The sequence below is a fragment of the Cyanistes caeruleus genome, unplaced genomic scaffold, assembly GCF_971803275.1.
Source record: "Cyanistes caeruleus unplaced genomic scaffold, bCyaCae1.hap1.1 HAP1_SCAFFOLD_89, whole genome shotgun sequence".
NCBI classification, from domain to species: domain Eukaryota; kingdom Metazoa; phylum Chordata; class Aves; order Passeriformes; family Paridae; genus Cyanistes; species Cyanistes caeruleus.
The window spans coordinates 540,932-554,165 of NW_028255894.1; the positions used below are offsets into that span (position 1 = coordinate 540,932).

The window sequence follows — 13,234 nt, forward strand, 5'->3', positions numbered from 1 at the left end:
TGCAAGGGCCCTTTGTGACACATGGTCACCATGGGATGGAAATGGACAGGGTGTCAGAGGGCCCTTTGTGACACGTGGTGACATAGGAGCTGGCGGTGACAGGGCCATGCCACAGTGCCCAGTGCACGCGACGGGACAGGACGCGGCAGAGCGGTGCTGTGAGGAGCCCCCGCACAGCGCACTCGTTTGTGTCGGACCCGGAGCTTTTCTGAGCCGTCATTCCTACAGGTGACCTCGAGGCCAGACCACGGGACTTGCTGACCTGTGGCCTTGCCAAGGCTTCTTTTCTTAAGGTTCTCTCAAGGGCAGACTGTGGGATTTGGTGACCTGGAGCTTTTCTGAGGCATCGCCCATCCCTGCAGTCACTGCCCTTGAAACCAGACCACAATCCCTGTCAAGGAGCCTCCTGTCCTTGTGGCAGGAGCCCTCAAGACCCAAGTGCAGGACTTGCTGTCCTGCAGTCTTGCCAGGACTTCAGTCTTGCAGGTGCCTTCCAGGCACGACTGCAGGACTTGCTGACTTGAGCTTTCCCAAGCCATCTCTCCTGCAAGTAGCCATAAATCCAGTCCCTGCCATGGAGCAGCGACCCCCAAGAGTGCCCAAGCTGGCCTGGGTGGAGGAGGAGGAAGGAGAAGGCCCTGGAGCTGTCCTGGCACAGGAGTCTGAAGAGGTGCAGGAGTTCCAGGCACCACAGGAGGGTGAGTTGCAGAGCTCGGCCTTAGGGCTAGTGCCTGTTGCCAGCTTGGCCCCATCCCATTCCATGCCATGCCATCCCCTGGTGCTGTTCCTATGGAAAGGATGGGAGAGTCCTGAAGAAGATACGGAGCAGCGACCCCCAAGAGTGCCCAAGCTGGCCTGGGTGGAGGAGGAGGAAGAGGAAGAAGGCCCTGGAGCTGCCCCAGGACCAGAGACTGAAGAGGTGCAGCAGTTCCAGCCGCTGGAGGAGGGTGAGTGGCAGAGCTGGGCCACAGGGCTGGTGCCTGCAGTCATCTTGGCCCCATCCCATCCCATTGCATCCCATCTCATCCCATCCCACCCTGTCCTGTGGAGACACACCCATGGACAGGATAAAAGAGGGGCAGGGGCTGCCCCCCCAGCAGTGGCCGTGCTCCATCCCCTGGGGCATCCCAGGGCTGTCCCTGCCTGGGGAGTGCAGGGCTGGGCTGTGTTCTCCGGCCTCTCCTGCAGCCCCTCAGCTCTGGCTGCTCTTTGCCAGATGCAGCCATGGACCAGACACAAGAGCAGGAGCCTGCCCGTGGCCTCTTCCGCAGAACAGCGCAGGTACCTGCAGCCATCCCCACCTGGGCTGGGCCTGCTGGCACTGCTCAGCCCAGCACCACGCTTGGAGCACTCCATAGAACATCCCCGATGTTTCTGTCTCCTGCCCTTCTCCTACAGCTGGTTTGCAACTTCATCAAGAGAATTCGGGAGGAAGGGACCAGTGCCATGGCCACTGGGGTCAGACCATATTCGTACATCTTCAACACCAAGGCCACTGCTGCCCTGCTGGATATGCTTGTAGAGGAGGGTTTTTACAGTCAAAAGCAAGTAAGCAGCCTGTGGCCAGGGTTTGATCCTCCAGGGATCACTTGGCCTCCCAAGCCACACCTGCTGATCACTCTAAGCCTTTGAGGCCATTGCAGCGTGGTGAGAAGGGAAGCACTTCTCTGGGGAAGCTGGGGACATTCCTGACTCCCTGTGGCAGCTTTCAAAGTCTCCCCTTGTGCCTTCTCCAGGTGCCTGCCATGGTGAGGTACATCCACCAGTGGCTCATGGCCAATCAGTTCTCTGAGCACAGGCTGAACAGGACCCTGCTGGATCTGAGCGAGGCACAGCCCACTGATGTGGTCATTGCTCTCCTGCGTGTGGCCCCAACGTGTGACAGGTACAGGGCCCACGTGCCCAGAGGGCTCAGGGCTCCTCAGCCCATCAGCCTGCACAGCCTGGCCCAGGTGTCTGACCAACAGAGACTTCCAGGGCCCTGTGTACCTGGGACCTTTCCCAGCCCTGCTCCATCGGCCCCTGAGCCTGCTGCCATGCCATGGCCCCTCTGGGCCCTGTCCCCGCAGGGCTGGGCTGCCTGGGTGCTGCTGCTGGCGAGGGGCAGCAGGCAGAGGCAGAGCTGGCAGCAAGCTCAGCTCCCCATTGCTGCCCAGGCCACGGGGATGTGTCTGAGACCCCCGTGAGACAGAGCTGTCGCCCCGCAGAGCTGCTATGACCATGTGGAAGACGATCTTGTGCTCGCCCAGGACAGCGGAGCAGGCATACCTGATAGTCCTCGATGTGCTGGGGAACTGGCCAGAGCACAGCACGTGCACCTCTGATGGGGACAACACGGGTGTCTTTGCCCTGGCTGTGAGTTTCTGCAACTGGCCTTTGCTCAGCCCATGGCCAGCCGTGTCTTCAGCAGCTCTGTTTCCTCCTTCCCCCACTGCATCTCCCTGCCTCAGGCACCAGGCTGAAACCTGGCCTAGGGGCAGCTTCAGGGGCACCAGGCCTGATGCTCCCCAAGGGTTTCCCCTGACCTCTCCCTGCCACACTCAGGCCCTGACACTCGGACACCTCGGCACTGAGCACTGTCTCTGGGTTCTCTGTCCTCTGCAGGCAACTGTGCTGATGTGGAAGATCCTTCAGATGCTCTGTGTCCCACATGTAGTGACAGTGCATTTCCCCCGCCTCTTTGTGCATCTGCTCTTCCAAGTGTTCTTCAGCACTTTGGAGATGCCAGAGGATCTCAATGCCTTCTGGAAGGGATGCCAGGAGCAACACGGCCTTGCCATCAGCCCCAACAGGTGCTCTATCCCACTCCTCCTGTCCCTGCCATGTCTCCACGGCAGGAGCCAGTGCTCCCAGCGTGACCTGGGCTTTGCTGTGCACACAGCTTTGCAGTGCAGGCCCTGAAGTCCCTGCTCTGCCAAATGCATCGTGAGGAAGTGGTGGTGGAAATGGAACACAAGCATGGCTGGGACAAGCTGCTCTGTTCTGACACCCACCACTATGCCGTGGGTCTGCTGGCCAGGTGAGACCCCCTTCTCCCCACTGCCTCTGACATTTGTGCCCTGTGCTGAAGTTTCCCAACACAGTCCCCACTGTTGTGGGCCAGAGGGCCTCGTCACCAAGGGACAGCTAAGGAGACTGGAAAAGGCTGGGAGAGGCGGGTGCCCACAAGGAGTCACCTCCCCAAGGGCCCAGGTCCCCTTGCAGGATGTTGCTCAAAGATCAGAACTCTGTGAATCAGTCCTGGGAGATGTTTGTCCCCCTGGCTCACGGTCTTGGCTACTTTTTCACCCTGGCAGGGAGATGTTGTCTGCCTCTATCCCCTTGTGTTCCCGCATTGTTCCCTACCTGCTCCAGCTGCTCAGCACACAGGAGGCACGCTGGGATCTGCCTGCCCTGGCATTCCTTGTGGAGGTGAGCCCCATGGCCAAAAGTGCCTCCCTGCAGAGCTGCCTGCCACCTCTCTGCCCCCTCACAGCTGCAGCTGCCTGGGATGGTGCCCATGCCCTGTGTTGGTTCTGGGCTCCTGCCAGCTGGCTCCCCTGTCACTGCCCTGTGCCTTTCAGATCCTGGACTACCTGGACTTGAGCGAACGCAGTGCTAACAGAGTCCTGGAAATCTTCTCAAGGCACCTGAGTAGCGAGAGCAGGGACAAGCGTCACCTGGCGCTTAGGGCCCTTTTCAAGTTGATTGATGATCCCTCGATGGTGAGAAGTGGGCAGTGGCTGAAGCAGTGCTGGGGAACGCAGTCACTTGGGCTCGGCTGGGCTTCGGGCACCGAGGCAGCTGCTCCCAGCTCTCCTGCCTCCTGCTTCAGCTGCCTGAGTGCTTTGGGACAGGCCTTTGGCCTCTTGGCCCTGTGGCAGCAGGGTGGCGTTTCACAGACTTGTCTTCCACACAGGCTGAAAAAATGCAGAGCCTGACTGAAAGTCTTGTGGAGCTCCTGTGGGATGCAGATGGAGAGATAGTTAGGAAGGCAATCATGGTGCTCAGCTTTATAGTTTTGGACAAGGACATGCTGATACCCAGCCACATGGCTCTGCAGCTGGCTGAGGCACTCCTGCCACTCTTTGACCATGTAAGACTCTGTGCCCCCAGCCGAGGCCACTGGGTGCTGCCCAGACACTTGGTGCCCTGGGGATTTGCCCACCTGCGCCCTGCTGAGCCCCATGCAGACAGGGCTGAGGTGTTTTTTCCTTCCTTTCATATAGGATAATAGCCAGGTGCAGCTGGTGTCCATATTATTCTTCCGATCGCTGATGACTGTTCTAACGGAAAAGGAAAAAAAGGCCCTGAAGTCACACGTGCACCAGAGCCTGCTGCCACTCTTCTTCCACTGCCATGACGAGAACCAGCAGGTGGCGGAGGTGAGGACTCCCGGGCTGCTGCTGTCACCCGGGCACGGGGCTCGGCTGCCTCCTGCCCTGGCACCTTGCCGGCTGCAGCCTCCTCCAGGCCTTGGCACACAAATGCGGGTCCTGTGTCCTGGCTTGTGGGGCCATCTGCGGGTCTCTGCTGCTCTCCAGGCTTCTTGGGCAACGCTGCTTTGTGCGGCTGAGTTCCTGAAGAGGAGAGATCTGGAAAGACCAGTGAAGAAGAAGAAGCTGTGGATGATCACCGAGTGCCTGGTAAGGACGGCTTGGAAGGCCCAGCCTCAGCCTGGAGAAGCCCCCTGTCTCCGGCGCTCGGTGTGGGGGCTGGCAGCTGTGCCCCTGCCCAGTGCCGCAGCCGGCCACACGGCTTCTTCTCCAGGCTCCTGTGGCCCCGAGCCGGGTGCCAATGGAGCCCCACACTGGGGCTGCGGGCAGGGGCGGCACCGCGGCTCCCCGGGCAGCAGCCGGCCCTCTGCCCCCTCCAGAGCCCGGCGCCAGCGGCTGCTGGCCGGGCCTCAGGGCTGGGCGGGCACGGGAGGCCGGGGCTGGCCGCAGAGGCAGAGCCCGCACCAACCCTTCCCTCCTGCCTCTCTCTCCAGCTGGGACAGGATGAGAGGCGAGCGGCCGAGCACCTGCGCCGGGCCCTGCCGTACCTGGACTGCCCACAGGAGCCCCTGCGAGAGGCGGCCATCAGGTTCATCGGTGAGCCACGAGCCCGGGCTCCCTCCCCGCCCCGCCGCAGCTCGGCCCCGGCCCCGGCTGCTGCCCCGGCAGCGGCACCCGGGCCCGGCGCCCTGGAGCCCCGGCTGCCCTCGGGGCTGCTGCTGCCGGCCTCTGGCAGCCGGGCCCTTGGGCTGAGTCAGGATGCGGCAAGGGCCCGGGCTGAGCCCTGCCGGGGCGGGAGGCCGTGTGGCCACAGGGCTGGCAGCGCCGCTGGCAGGGAGCTGTGCCGCTGGGGCCCTGACAGGCTCTGTGTTCCCAGGGATAGCCGGGCGGCTCCTGAGGGGGCAGAAGGAAGAGCTGCAGCTCATTTACAAATGTGAGTGAGGGCAGCGGGCTGTCAGTGGGGCTGGCGGGTGGAGCTGCAGGTCCTGGCCTGGCTGCGGAGGGCTCTGCTCCCCGTGTGGATGAGGGGCGGCGTGAGAAGAGCACACCGAGATTTCAGGGGCACATGGGGCATTCGTGGTCAGCAGCTTCAGGCTGATCCCCTTGGTCCCTGCTCCCTGCTGGCCATGGCAAGAGCCGACTGGGATGGCCCTGGCAGGGGGCTATCCGTGGGCCCTCACAGGTCTGGGATCTGACCGTGGCTCTGTTCGTCTCTCTTCCAGCCCTTGTGAACATGGTGGATGACAGCAGCCCTGCCATTGTAAACCTGGCAATTCAAACACTGTACATCCTACAGGCAATAGAGAGGGCTCGATATTCCGTCTTTGATAACCTGCAAGATCAGCTACGCAGGGCATGGAGGACACGGCCTCGTCTGTTGGGCCTAGGCTGGCTGTGCTGCTGGAGCTCTACAGAGAGCTGATCTGGCAGGCTCTGTCTGCTGGGCACCACCTGAGAGAGCAGCAATTTTCCTTTTCTCTAGCATTGTTCCTTTATTTTTTTTTTCCTTATGTATATAAATATAGCATATTACATAGGCATATAGTTATAATAGGCAGTCTCACAAGACCTTTTTTTTGCTACCCATGGTGTACAGGGCATAGGGGAAGAGAGGTATCATGAATAAAATCTCTCAAGAAATCCACCCCGGATGAAATACTGTGTTTAGTTATGTACAGTTAATGTTCTTATCCCATTTGTAAACCTTGTACCCCTTGTTTACTCTGATGGTTATTAGTAATGTTAATTACTTACCAGTTTCTGAAGTGTTTTAAAGGTTCTTATGAGACATTCCTGTACCCTTTCCCCTTACTTCCCTGCTACCTTGTAACAGAGTTGCTCCCATGGGGGCTAAATCCAACTAAGAAAAGCAACCCATTAGAAAGGTGTGCCACAGAACGAGGCAACTCCCATGGTCGCTGTGCCACACTAGAACAAAGAAACACCCAGGAAGCTGTGTAACCGAGTAAAATGCAGACTAAGGCATGCAGGACACCAAAACAATGAGCTAACAGAGGAATAAAAGGACAATGAAACATATTTGAGCAAGCTATGATGCAAGATCATCTCCCTGCATCACCTAAACCTGCTTAGAAACCATCTTCCTGCATCACCATGAGCTAAGGGGACTGGAAAGGACTGACAGCCCTAGACAGCAAACCAGGATGACAGGTCCCTGGCTACTCTCATGAGGATGGAAGCCCCAGCTCTGCAGTGTGTGCTGCAAAGCTGAATTGTGTCTCCTCCTTGGAGCTGACAGTGTGGGAATGGCAGTGATGCAAACAACCCCTCGGGCCCCCCCCTACCCCCCAAGAGCTGAATCCTAATAAAGGCATCAAACAGGAGTCTTGTCTCCTGGCCAATTTCTTTCAATTACCATGTGCCACACGGCCGTGGCCGAGGGGGCCTGGACCCACCCGGAGCTCCTCCCGGAGCCCAGCGGACTCCAGCTCAGCAGGGGCCGGCAGCGGGGCACGGCTTAGGCTCGGCAAGGTGTGAGCAGCCGTGGTCCGGCCCAGCCTCAGCCGGGGTCCCGCAGCCTCCCGTCCCCACCCGGTCACTGCTGGGGCCAGCCCGGCCCCGCCAGGCCGAGCCTGTGCGATTCAGCCCTTCTGGGACACAGGGCCAGAAAGACTTCAGCCCTGAAGCAGCAGGCTTTGAGTTCAAGCCTTGGGAAGCACTTGCCAAAGGCCTGATGGCAATTCATACGTTCATCAAGTCACCCCACTGAAAGTTATGTTTCTAGAATCTTCCCGTTTCTCTCCCCCGATTGATTGCAATTCGTCGCAGTATTTTGCATCTTTCTAACCCCAGTCTGTGTCTGGACCCATGCCCTCAGACTGCGCCCTCACACCTCCCCTAGATATTGTTGTGTCTGCCCCTAGGCCTGGTCTTTGCACTTTGCTCCTGTGCTGCGCAGGCTTTATGGGCCTCATCCCTACTTGATTTTCCTATTCCAGTTGGTTTTGGGGACTCCAGTGAACCCGCTCCTTTAATTTCCTCCTCAGTTGCCCGGGTGTCAGGGGACCCTGAAGCTTTAAGGATTGTTGTGGCCACTGTCAGCACGACTGCAAGGGCCGCAGTGCAGCGGGGCCCGGCCCGACCGGCAGCCGGGTACCTCCTCAAAGGTGGAAGCAAGAGAGAGATTTCCCTGGCTTGCCTGTCTGCAAAATGTCAACCTCACAGAGGTGGATCCAGCTTTTTAAATGCTTTAATAGGTAGTCAGTTCCCACAGCTAGCCAGCTCTTGGATTTTGCTTGGCACAGAGGCAACTCTCGCTTAGCAGCTCCTCTCAGTAAAATCATTTCCATGGGGGGCTTCTTCCCTGCTCACCAAATAGCAATTCATGCAAAAGCAGCACAAACTGTTCTTCCTGTCCTCCTATCTTTGCCAGAGAGTGCCTTTCAAAGGGATAATAATTGGGAGTGGGGGGGTTTACATTTTCCATTGCAAAGGAGCCTCCTGCCTCCCTTAGCAGGCCCCTGTCTTTCAAACGAAGACACACACGGTCTCCTTTTGCACCTTCACTTGGCCCCAGCCACTCCTGATCATTTGAAGGAGCGGCTCAGAAGAAGGGGCTGCAATCCCCCAAGGCCTGGGCTGCTCCAGGCCGCTCCTGGTGCCTTGGGCTGTTGAAGGGGTGCCGGGGTGGCCTTTGTGACACAGGCACGGGGTGCCGGGGTGGCCTTTGTGACACAGGCATGGGGTGCTGGGGTGGCCTTTGTGACACAGGCACGGGGTGCCGGGGTGGCCTTTGTGACACAGGCACAGGGTGCCGGGGTGGCCTTTGTGACACAGGCACGGTGTGTCAGGGGCCGTGGTGACGCGGGACCTTGCGGTGCCCAAAGTCCATTGTGACATGGCAGAGCCCCGCCCCGGCTGGGGGGTATATAAAGGGCTTGTGGGGCCTGGGTCAGTCCCAGGACAGTGGCTGTGTCCAGGTACCTGTGTGCACCAGAGGGCTGCAGGCACGGAGGAGGAGAAGGCGAAGCCCAAGTCCCAGCCCTGCCCAGGCCCTGGCCCGGCTCACAGAGAGCCCAGGCCTTGAGGGAGCAGCAGGAGGAGGCTGAGAGGGCAAGCAGAGGGAGGAGAGGAGCCGTGGAGTCCTGCGCTGAGGAAGAGCCAGAGCTCTGCCGAGGAGAAATGAACAAGTTCCAGCAAGGGACTCCAGGGGAAGCCTGCACTGAGCCACAGCTGTCCCCAGGAGAAGCCCAGAGCTGCCAGGAGCTCTCTGAGTGGGATGAAGGCCTTGAGCAAGAGCTGGTCCAAGTATGGGGGAGCTACTGGCATTTGCGGGACTGGGATGAGGGCAGGGAGCAAGAGCCCTCCCCAGTTGTCTCCGAGTGGGGCGAGTGCAGGGAGCAGGAGCCGTGGCAGGCAGACAGCGATCACTGTCAGGAATTCTCAGATTGGGAAGAATCTCCTGAGCAGCGGCTGTCCCCAGGAGAAGGCACGAGCCGCCGGGCACTCTTGGACTGGGAAGCTTGCCGCAAGCAAGAGCTGTGCCAGGATGGCCAGGAGGTGACTGGAGGCAAAGCAAAGAGAAAATCCTCCAGCTGCAGCTGGGATGATGACAGTGATGGAGAGCTGGCTCAGGACAGCAGGGAATACTGCGACATCCTGTGCAGCCAGCTCAAGGCCTGGCAGCGGGAGGACGATGACTGGGATGAGGTGAGCGTCCTGGAGCTGCACGAGGAAGGAGAAGAGGCCAGGCAGCAGAGACTGGCAGATTTAGCCCAAGAGGGAATCCTGCTGCCTGTCCCTCGAGAAGCTTGGGTGGAGTGCCAGGAGCCCGAGCTGTGCCCGCAAGAGCAACTCTGTGCCGGGCCTGGCCCTCTGGCAGCCCAAGCCACGGTGAAAGATGTCTCTTCTCCTGGGCAGCCGCTTCCCCACAGGAAAGGCCGCTCGCTCTTGAGGTGGGCACTGCGGGCACTTCGGGCACTGCGGGGGCTGTTCTGCTGCCCCTGCCTGGCGGCACAGCCGCAGGATCAGCGCCCGCTGCCAGCAGCGCTGGGCTGCAGATGGCGGCTGCCCCGCGGCCTGCCCGGCGCCCCAAGGGAGCCGCACGGGCTGCCCTGGCCTGCGCTGGCCCTGCAGGCCGAGTCGGCCCCGGCCGCTCTGCAGCACCCCTGGGGCAGCTCCCCGAGGGCACACGGCAGCCCAAAGCAGCACCCGAAGGGGGACCCTCGCTGCCGGGGCTCAGCGCCGCATCCCGGCCCATCGTCCGGCCGGGAAGGCACCTGGAAAGTCATCGGCTCCCAGCGGCAGCCTGGCACCGCCAGCGGCACCCCTGCACCGGGTCCCCGAGGGCCACAGCCACACGGCTCTTGGCCCTTTGCAGGGACACTGGCTCCAGCTCCTCCCTGCTGGACTCCAAGGCCATTTCCTCTCCTCCGGAAAGGACTCCATGCTGATCCTGGGGCACTTTGGCCATGAGGAATGGACACAGACAGGAGGTGTTGCACCCAGGACACGACGGCGGCCTGCTGGACTGCAACACACACAATTCTAACAAAAGAAAAGAAAGTTGTGTTTAGGAAGTAATAGTAGGAAAGAAAAAAACCCCAAACCCACCTCCCCCCCAACGAAAACCTGCATAAGACCCTCCAGAAACCAAAAAATGATAAAGAATAAGAATAGGAATATTAGGAAGAAGAGGTAGAAGCTGAAGTAGATGAAGACATAGTAGTACTTAAAACATGGAAAATGAAGAATAAGAATAAAATGTTGGAGTCTGGAATACAGAGTGTGTGCCCTTGTTTCTGATACTTAGTTATAAGATCCAGGTATAAGTTCCCCCAGGCAGGGCAGGTCCCTGGGTGCTGCTCCTGGCCCAGATAGTTTTCAGATGGGAAAAACTATCAGAAGTAAGGTTTTAGAAGACAAAATGTCTTCTCTGCTGAAGAGTGAAAGGCCATCTGTGATGCCTGCTGCTTTTGTGATACTTTCTTTCGATTTCCCCCAGTAGTGCAGCTGCAGACTGGGCACGCTGGATCATCAATATCTGACACTCACACTCCCTTCACTCTTGACTACTTGCTTCAAGCTCCTCTCTTATTATGTGTGCTGGACCCCAGCCTCAGCCAGGGCAGTAAATGGCAGCAGTTTCACATCAGGATGTGGTGACAGCAGTGCCTGCAAACACTCTGCTGTAGCACTGGCAGCGTGGGCTCCCTCCTGAAAGACGAGATGGATCTTCCCCAGCCCCGACAGACAGAGTCCCCTCTTTGCTACCTGCCCCTGATCCTGAGCCCAGAGATGCTGTCTGCCAGCACGTGTGAGAGCTGGTTCTCTGAGGAGATCAGAGGATGTGAGAGCCTGGCAATTTCATCCCAGAGAAGTAAATCCTCGGTGAAAGAGGCTGAGTGCTGGCATTACAATATTCTCAATGCTAATTACCAGAAATCTAGTTTCCAAATCTTTTCACTTTTAAGATACCACTGCAGCAATCAGGCTGAAGTGGGATAATTAAACGAAGCACTGTCTCCTCTCCCCTCCTCCCCCCATCACTCTGCAGCCCTGTCTGTCATTTCCCAGCACGGAATGGCTGAGATGTGGGAGGCTGATAGGAAAGCTCAGTATGTAAAATGCTGAGTGCATTTTACAGGAGGTGTGGCTTCAGCACAGCTTGTTCACTAGGAAAGAGCCACAAGGAGCCCTGGCTGCTCCTGTGGATGGTTTATCACTGAGCTGAGTCCAGTCAAAAGTCAGTGAAAAAGATGTAGGTAAAGAAAGAGAAGAAGGAATGAGAATATTTTCCCTTTTTCCCAAAGCAAGAACAGGCAAAATCTCGCTCTCCTTTTGAAACCCACAGGTTGTGAATCCAGTTTTGGCAGCTGTGATAAATGTCCTGAAGCATCCAAATACTTGGGGTATAAGGAAAGGATTACTGCTTGTCAGAAGTTGTCTATCTTTTGAATATTCTGCCCAAAGCAGCAAACAATTGAGTAACAACTTGGTACTGACAGCTCTTCATTAAGATACAGCAACCTCAGCCATTGCCTTAGTCCACAGTCTTCTCTCTGTCTCCACGGCTTAATAAAACAACTTTAAATGTTGCAGTTTTGGTCTTAAACCAAAAAAGGAATTGTTCTTTCACATTGTCGTGGTTTTAAAGCAGTAACTAAAAAATTACTAGAAAACTTCCTTATTTCTTGCTGTGAGATATGGCTTAGAGCAAGAGCAAAACAGGCTTAAAACTTAAAAGGAAATAAAGGAAGTTTATTAACAAAACTACAAGAATAAGAAAACTAGAATTACTTCCAGAAAACCCTTATATCCCCCACTACCCAACCATTCCCTTGTTCACATGACAACATAGAGACAAAAAAACTTGGAACTTTGGTGTTTAAAACAGTCCAAATTCCTGCTAGAGTCTTTTCATCAGTCTTTGTAGAGAAACAGAAGTTTTCTTCTGCTAATCTACGGAGTTTCTCACAAGAAAACTATTTCTGTTATAGCTTTCTATTTCTCTGATGTCAGCTGCCTGGAAATCTGTCATCAGTTCACTCCTCCCATTTCACATCGCTCTGAGGTGTGTTATGGGTCAAATGAGTCTAGGGATGTCATTTTTAAGGATTCAAAGGCAAAAGTTCTCTTCATTGGTTTTTGTGAGCCTCCCTGGAAACAGAAGTTTTCTCTTTGCCTCTCAAGGCCCCAAATCTTCAACTATTACTTCTCCCCTCTGTTCCAGCACTTCACTGTATCACAATTACTCCACCTTTTACTCAAAATCCACACTTTGAACCACTCTATTCCTTCCAATATGCTCTGAATTAAACAAGGTCTTTTTCAGAACACTATTGTCCATCTCCATAGCTTCAACAGAAAAATATTTCAGCTTAATTATAGCATCTCTTTATTCTCTCTTCCTCATCTAAAACTTAACTCTTTTCTTCACTGTCTTTGAGGGTTTTATGATGTCTTCTTCATGTTATCTCTCTCTTTCTCCTCCTTCTCTCTCTCTGGGAAAAAGGAGTAATCTGTCAGTCTCATCCAGGTAGTAAAAGAATTAAAGTCTTGGAAAGCTGCAGATGTTCATGGTGTCAGGTTTCAGTTCAGCAGCAGAAACTGCAAACCAAGCCAGGCCGGCTCCGTTTCTCCCCCCCCACCCTCTGTGGCCTTGTCCAGCCTGGAGGGGGGTGGGGAGGAGGCTGAGACAAAGCCCTGTTACCTCGTCAGAAGCCAGAAACCAAAGAGAACAAAAGAACCCTGGCTTTACATCTTAAGGTGGTGTTCACAAGTTGATCTCACTTCTCAATGGTTAAAACCACCACCAATTCTCAGAAATGACCAATAATTGGTCAGAGGAAAAACTCTTATCAGCCTCTCGCAGCTTCAACTTCCTCCCAGCTCCCGAAGCTATCTTAAAGGTAAAATCACCCCAGGACAACTGTGCATCTCAATACCCAGTTCCTGTAACTCTCCCCCTCTCTTGGAACCTTCGTTAACAATCCAACAGAAAAATTCTCCGGACCGTGCATCTCAGTACTCAGCTCTCATAAAATCTACTCAGACTTTTCCTCCCTTCTCGGAAACTTAGTTAAAAAACCAACAGAAAATATGAATATGCAACAAACTTCAGAAGAAAGAAAAAACAGACTGCACAGCCTCAAGCTGTAAAAACTGTATCAAAACTCATCTCTCCAAAAGACAGGCGGTGAACTTGGGGGAATCAGTGTGACAGAGGCTGGTTCAGAGTTCACCCAGCGCCGATCCTGAGCTCGAAGCTGACTGTGATTGTAGCTGTTTTCATAATT

The 13,234-nt window shown here is 56.1% G+C and overlaps 2 protein-coding genes across 5 annotated transcripts in view; both read left to right on the forward strand.

Moving 5' to 3' along the window:
• The window catches only part of LOC147646604 (uncharacterized), a 518,783-nt gene that overhangs the window by 437,984 nt on the left and 67,565 nt on the right, over positions 1-13,234 (forward strand). The gene's annotated exons all lie outside the window — the stretch shown is intronic.
• On the forward strand, positions 80-6,120 carry LOC147646618 (maestro heat-like repeat-containing protein family member 7). 4 transcript variants are annotated; one of them, XM_086873173.1, is made up of 16 exons: positions 80-698; positions 798-947; positions 1,217-1,281; positions 1,399-1,548; positions 1,737-1,885; positions 2,208-2,355; positions 2,605-2,792; positions 2,882-3,019; positions 3,297-3,411; positions 3,564-3,704; positions 3,899-4,075; positions 4,209-4,364; positions 4,524-4,625; positions 4,970-5,072; positions 5,353-5,409; positions 5,699-6,120. In XM_086873173.1, the coding sequence occupies exons 1-16, from the start codon at positions 575-577 to the stop codon at positions 5,896-5,898; spliced, it is 2,163 nt and encodes a 720-aa protein (XP_086729299.1). In that variant the 5' UTR covers positions 80-574; the 3' UTR covers positions 5,899-6,120. The 4 variants fall into 4 exon arrangements, with proteins under 4 accessions (XP_086729299.1, XP_086729296.1, XP_086729300.1 ...); XM_086873174.1 differs by having other exon boundaries at positions 111-698; positions 1,223-1,281; XM_086873170.1 differs by having other exon boundaries at positions 109-698; positions 4,970-5,409.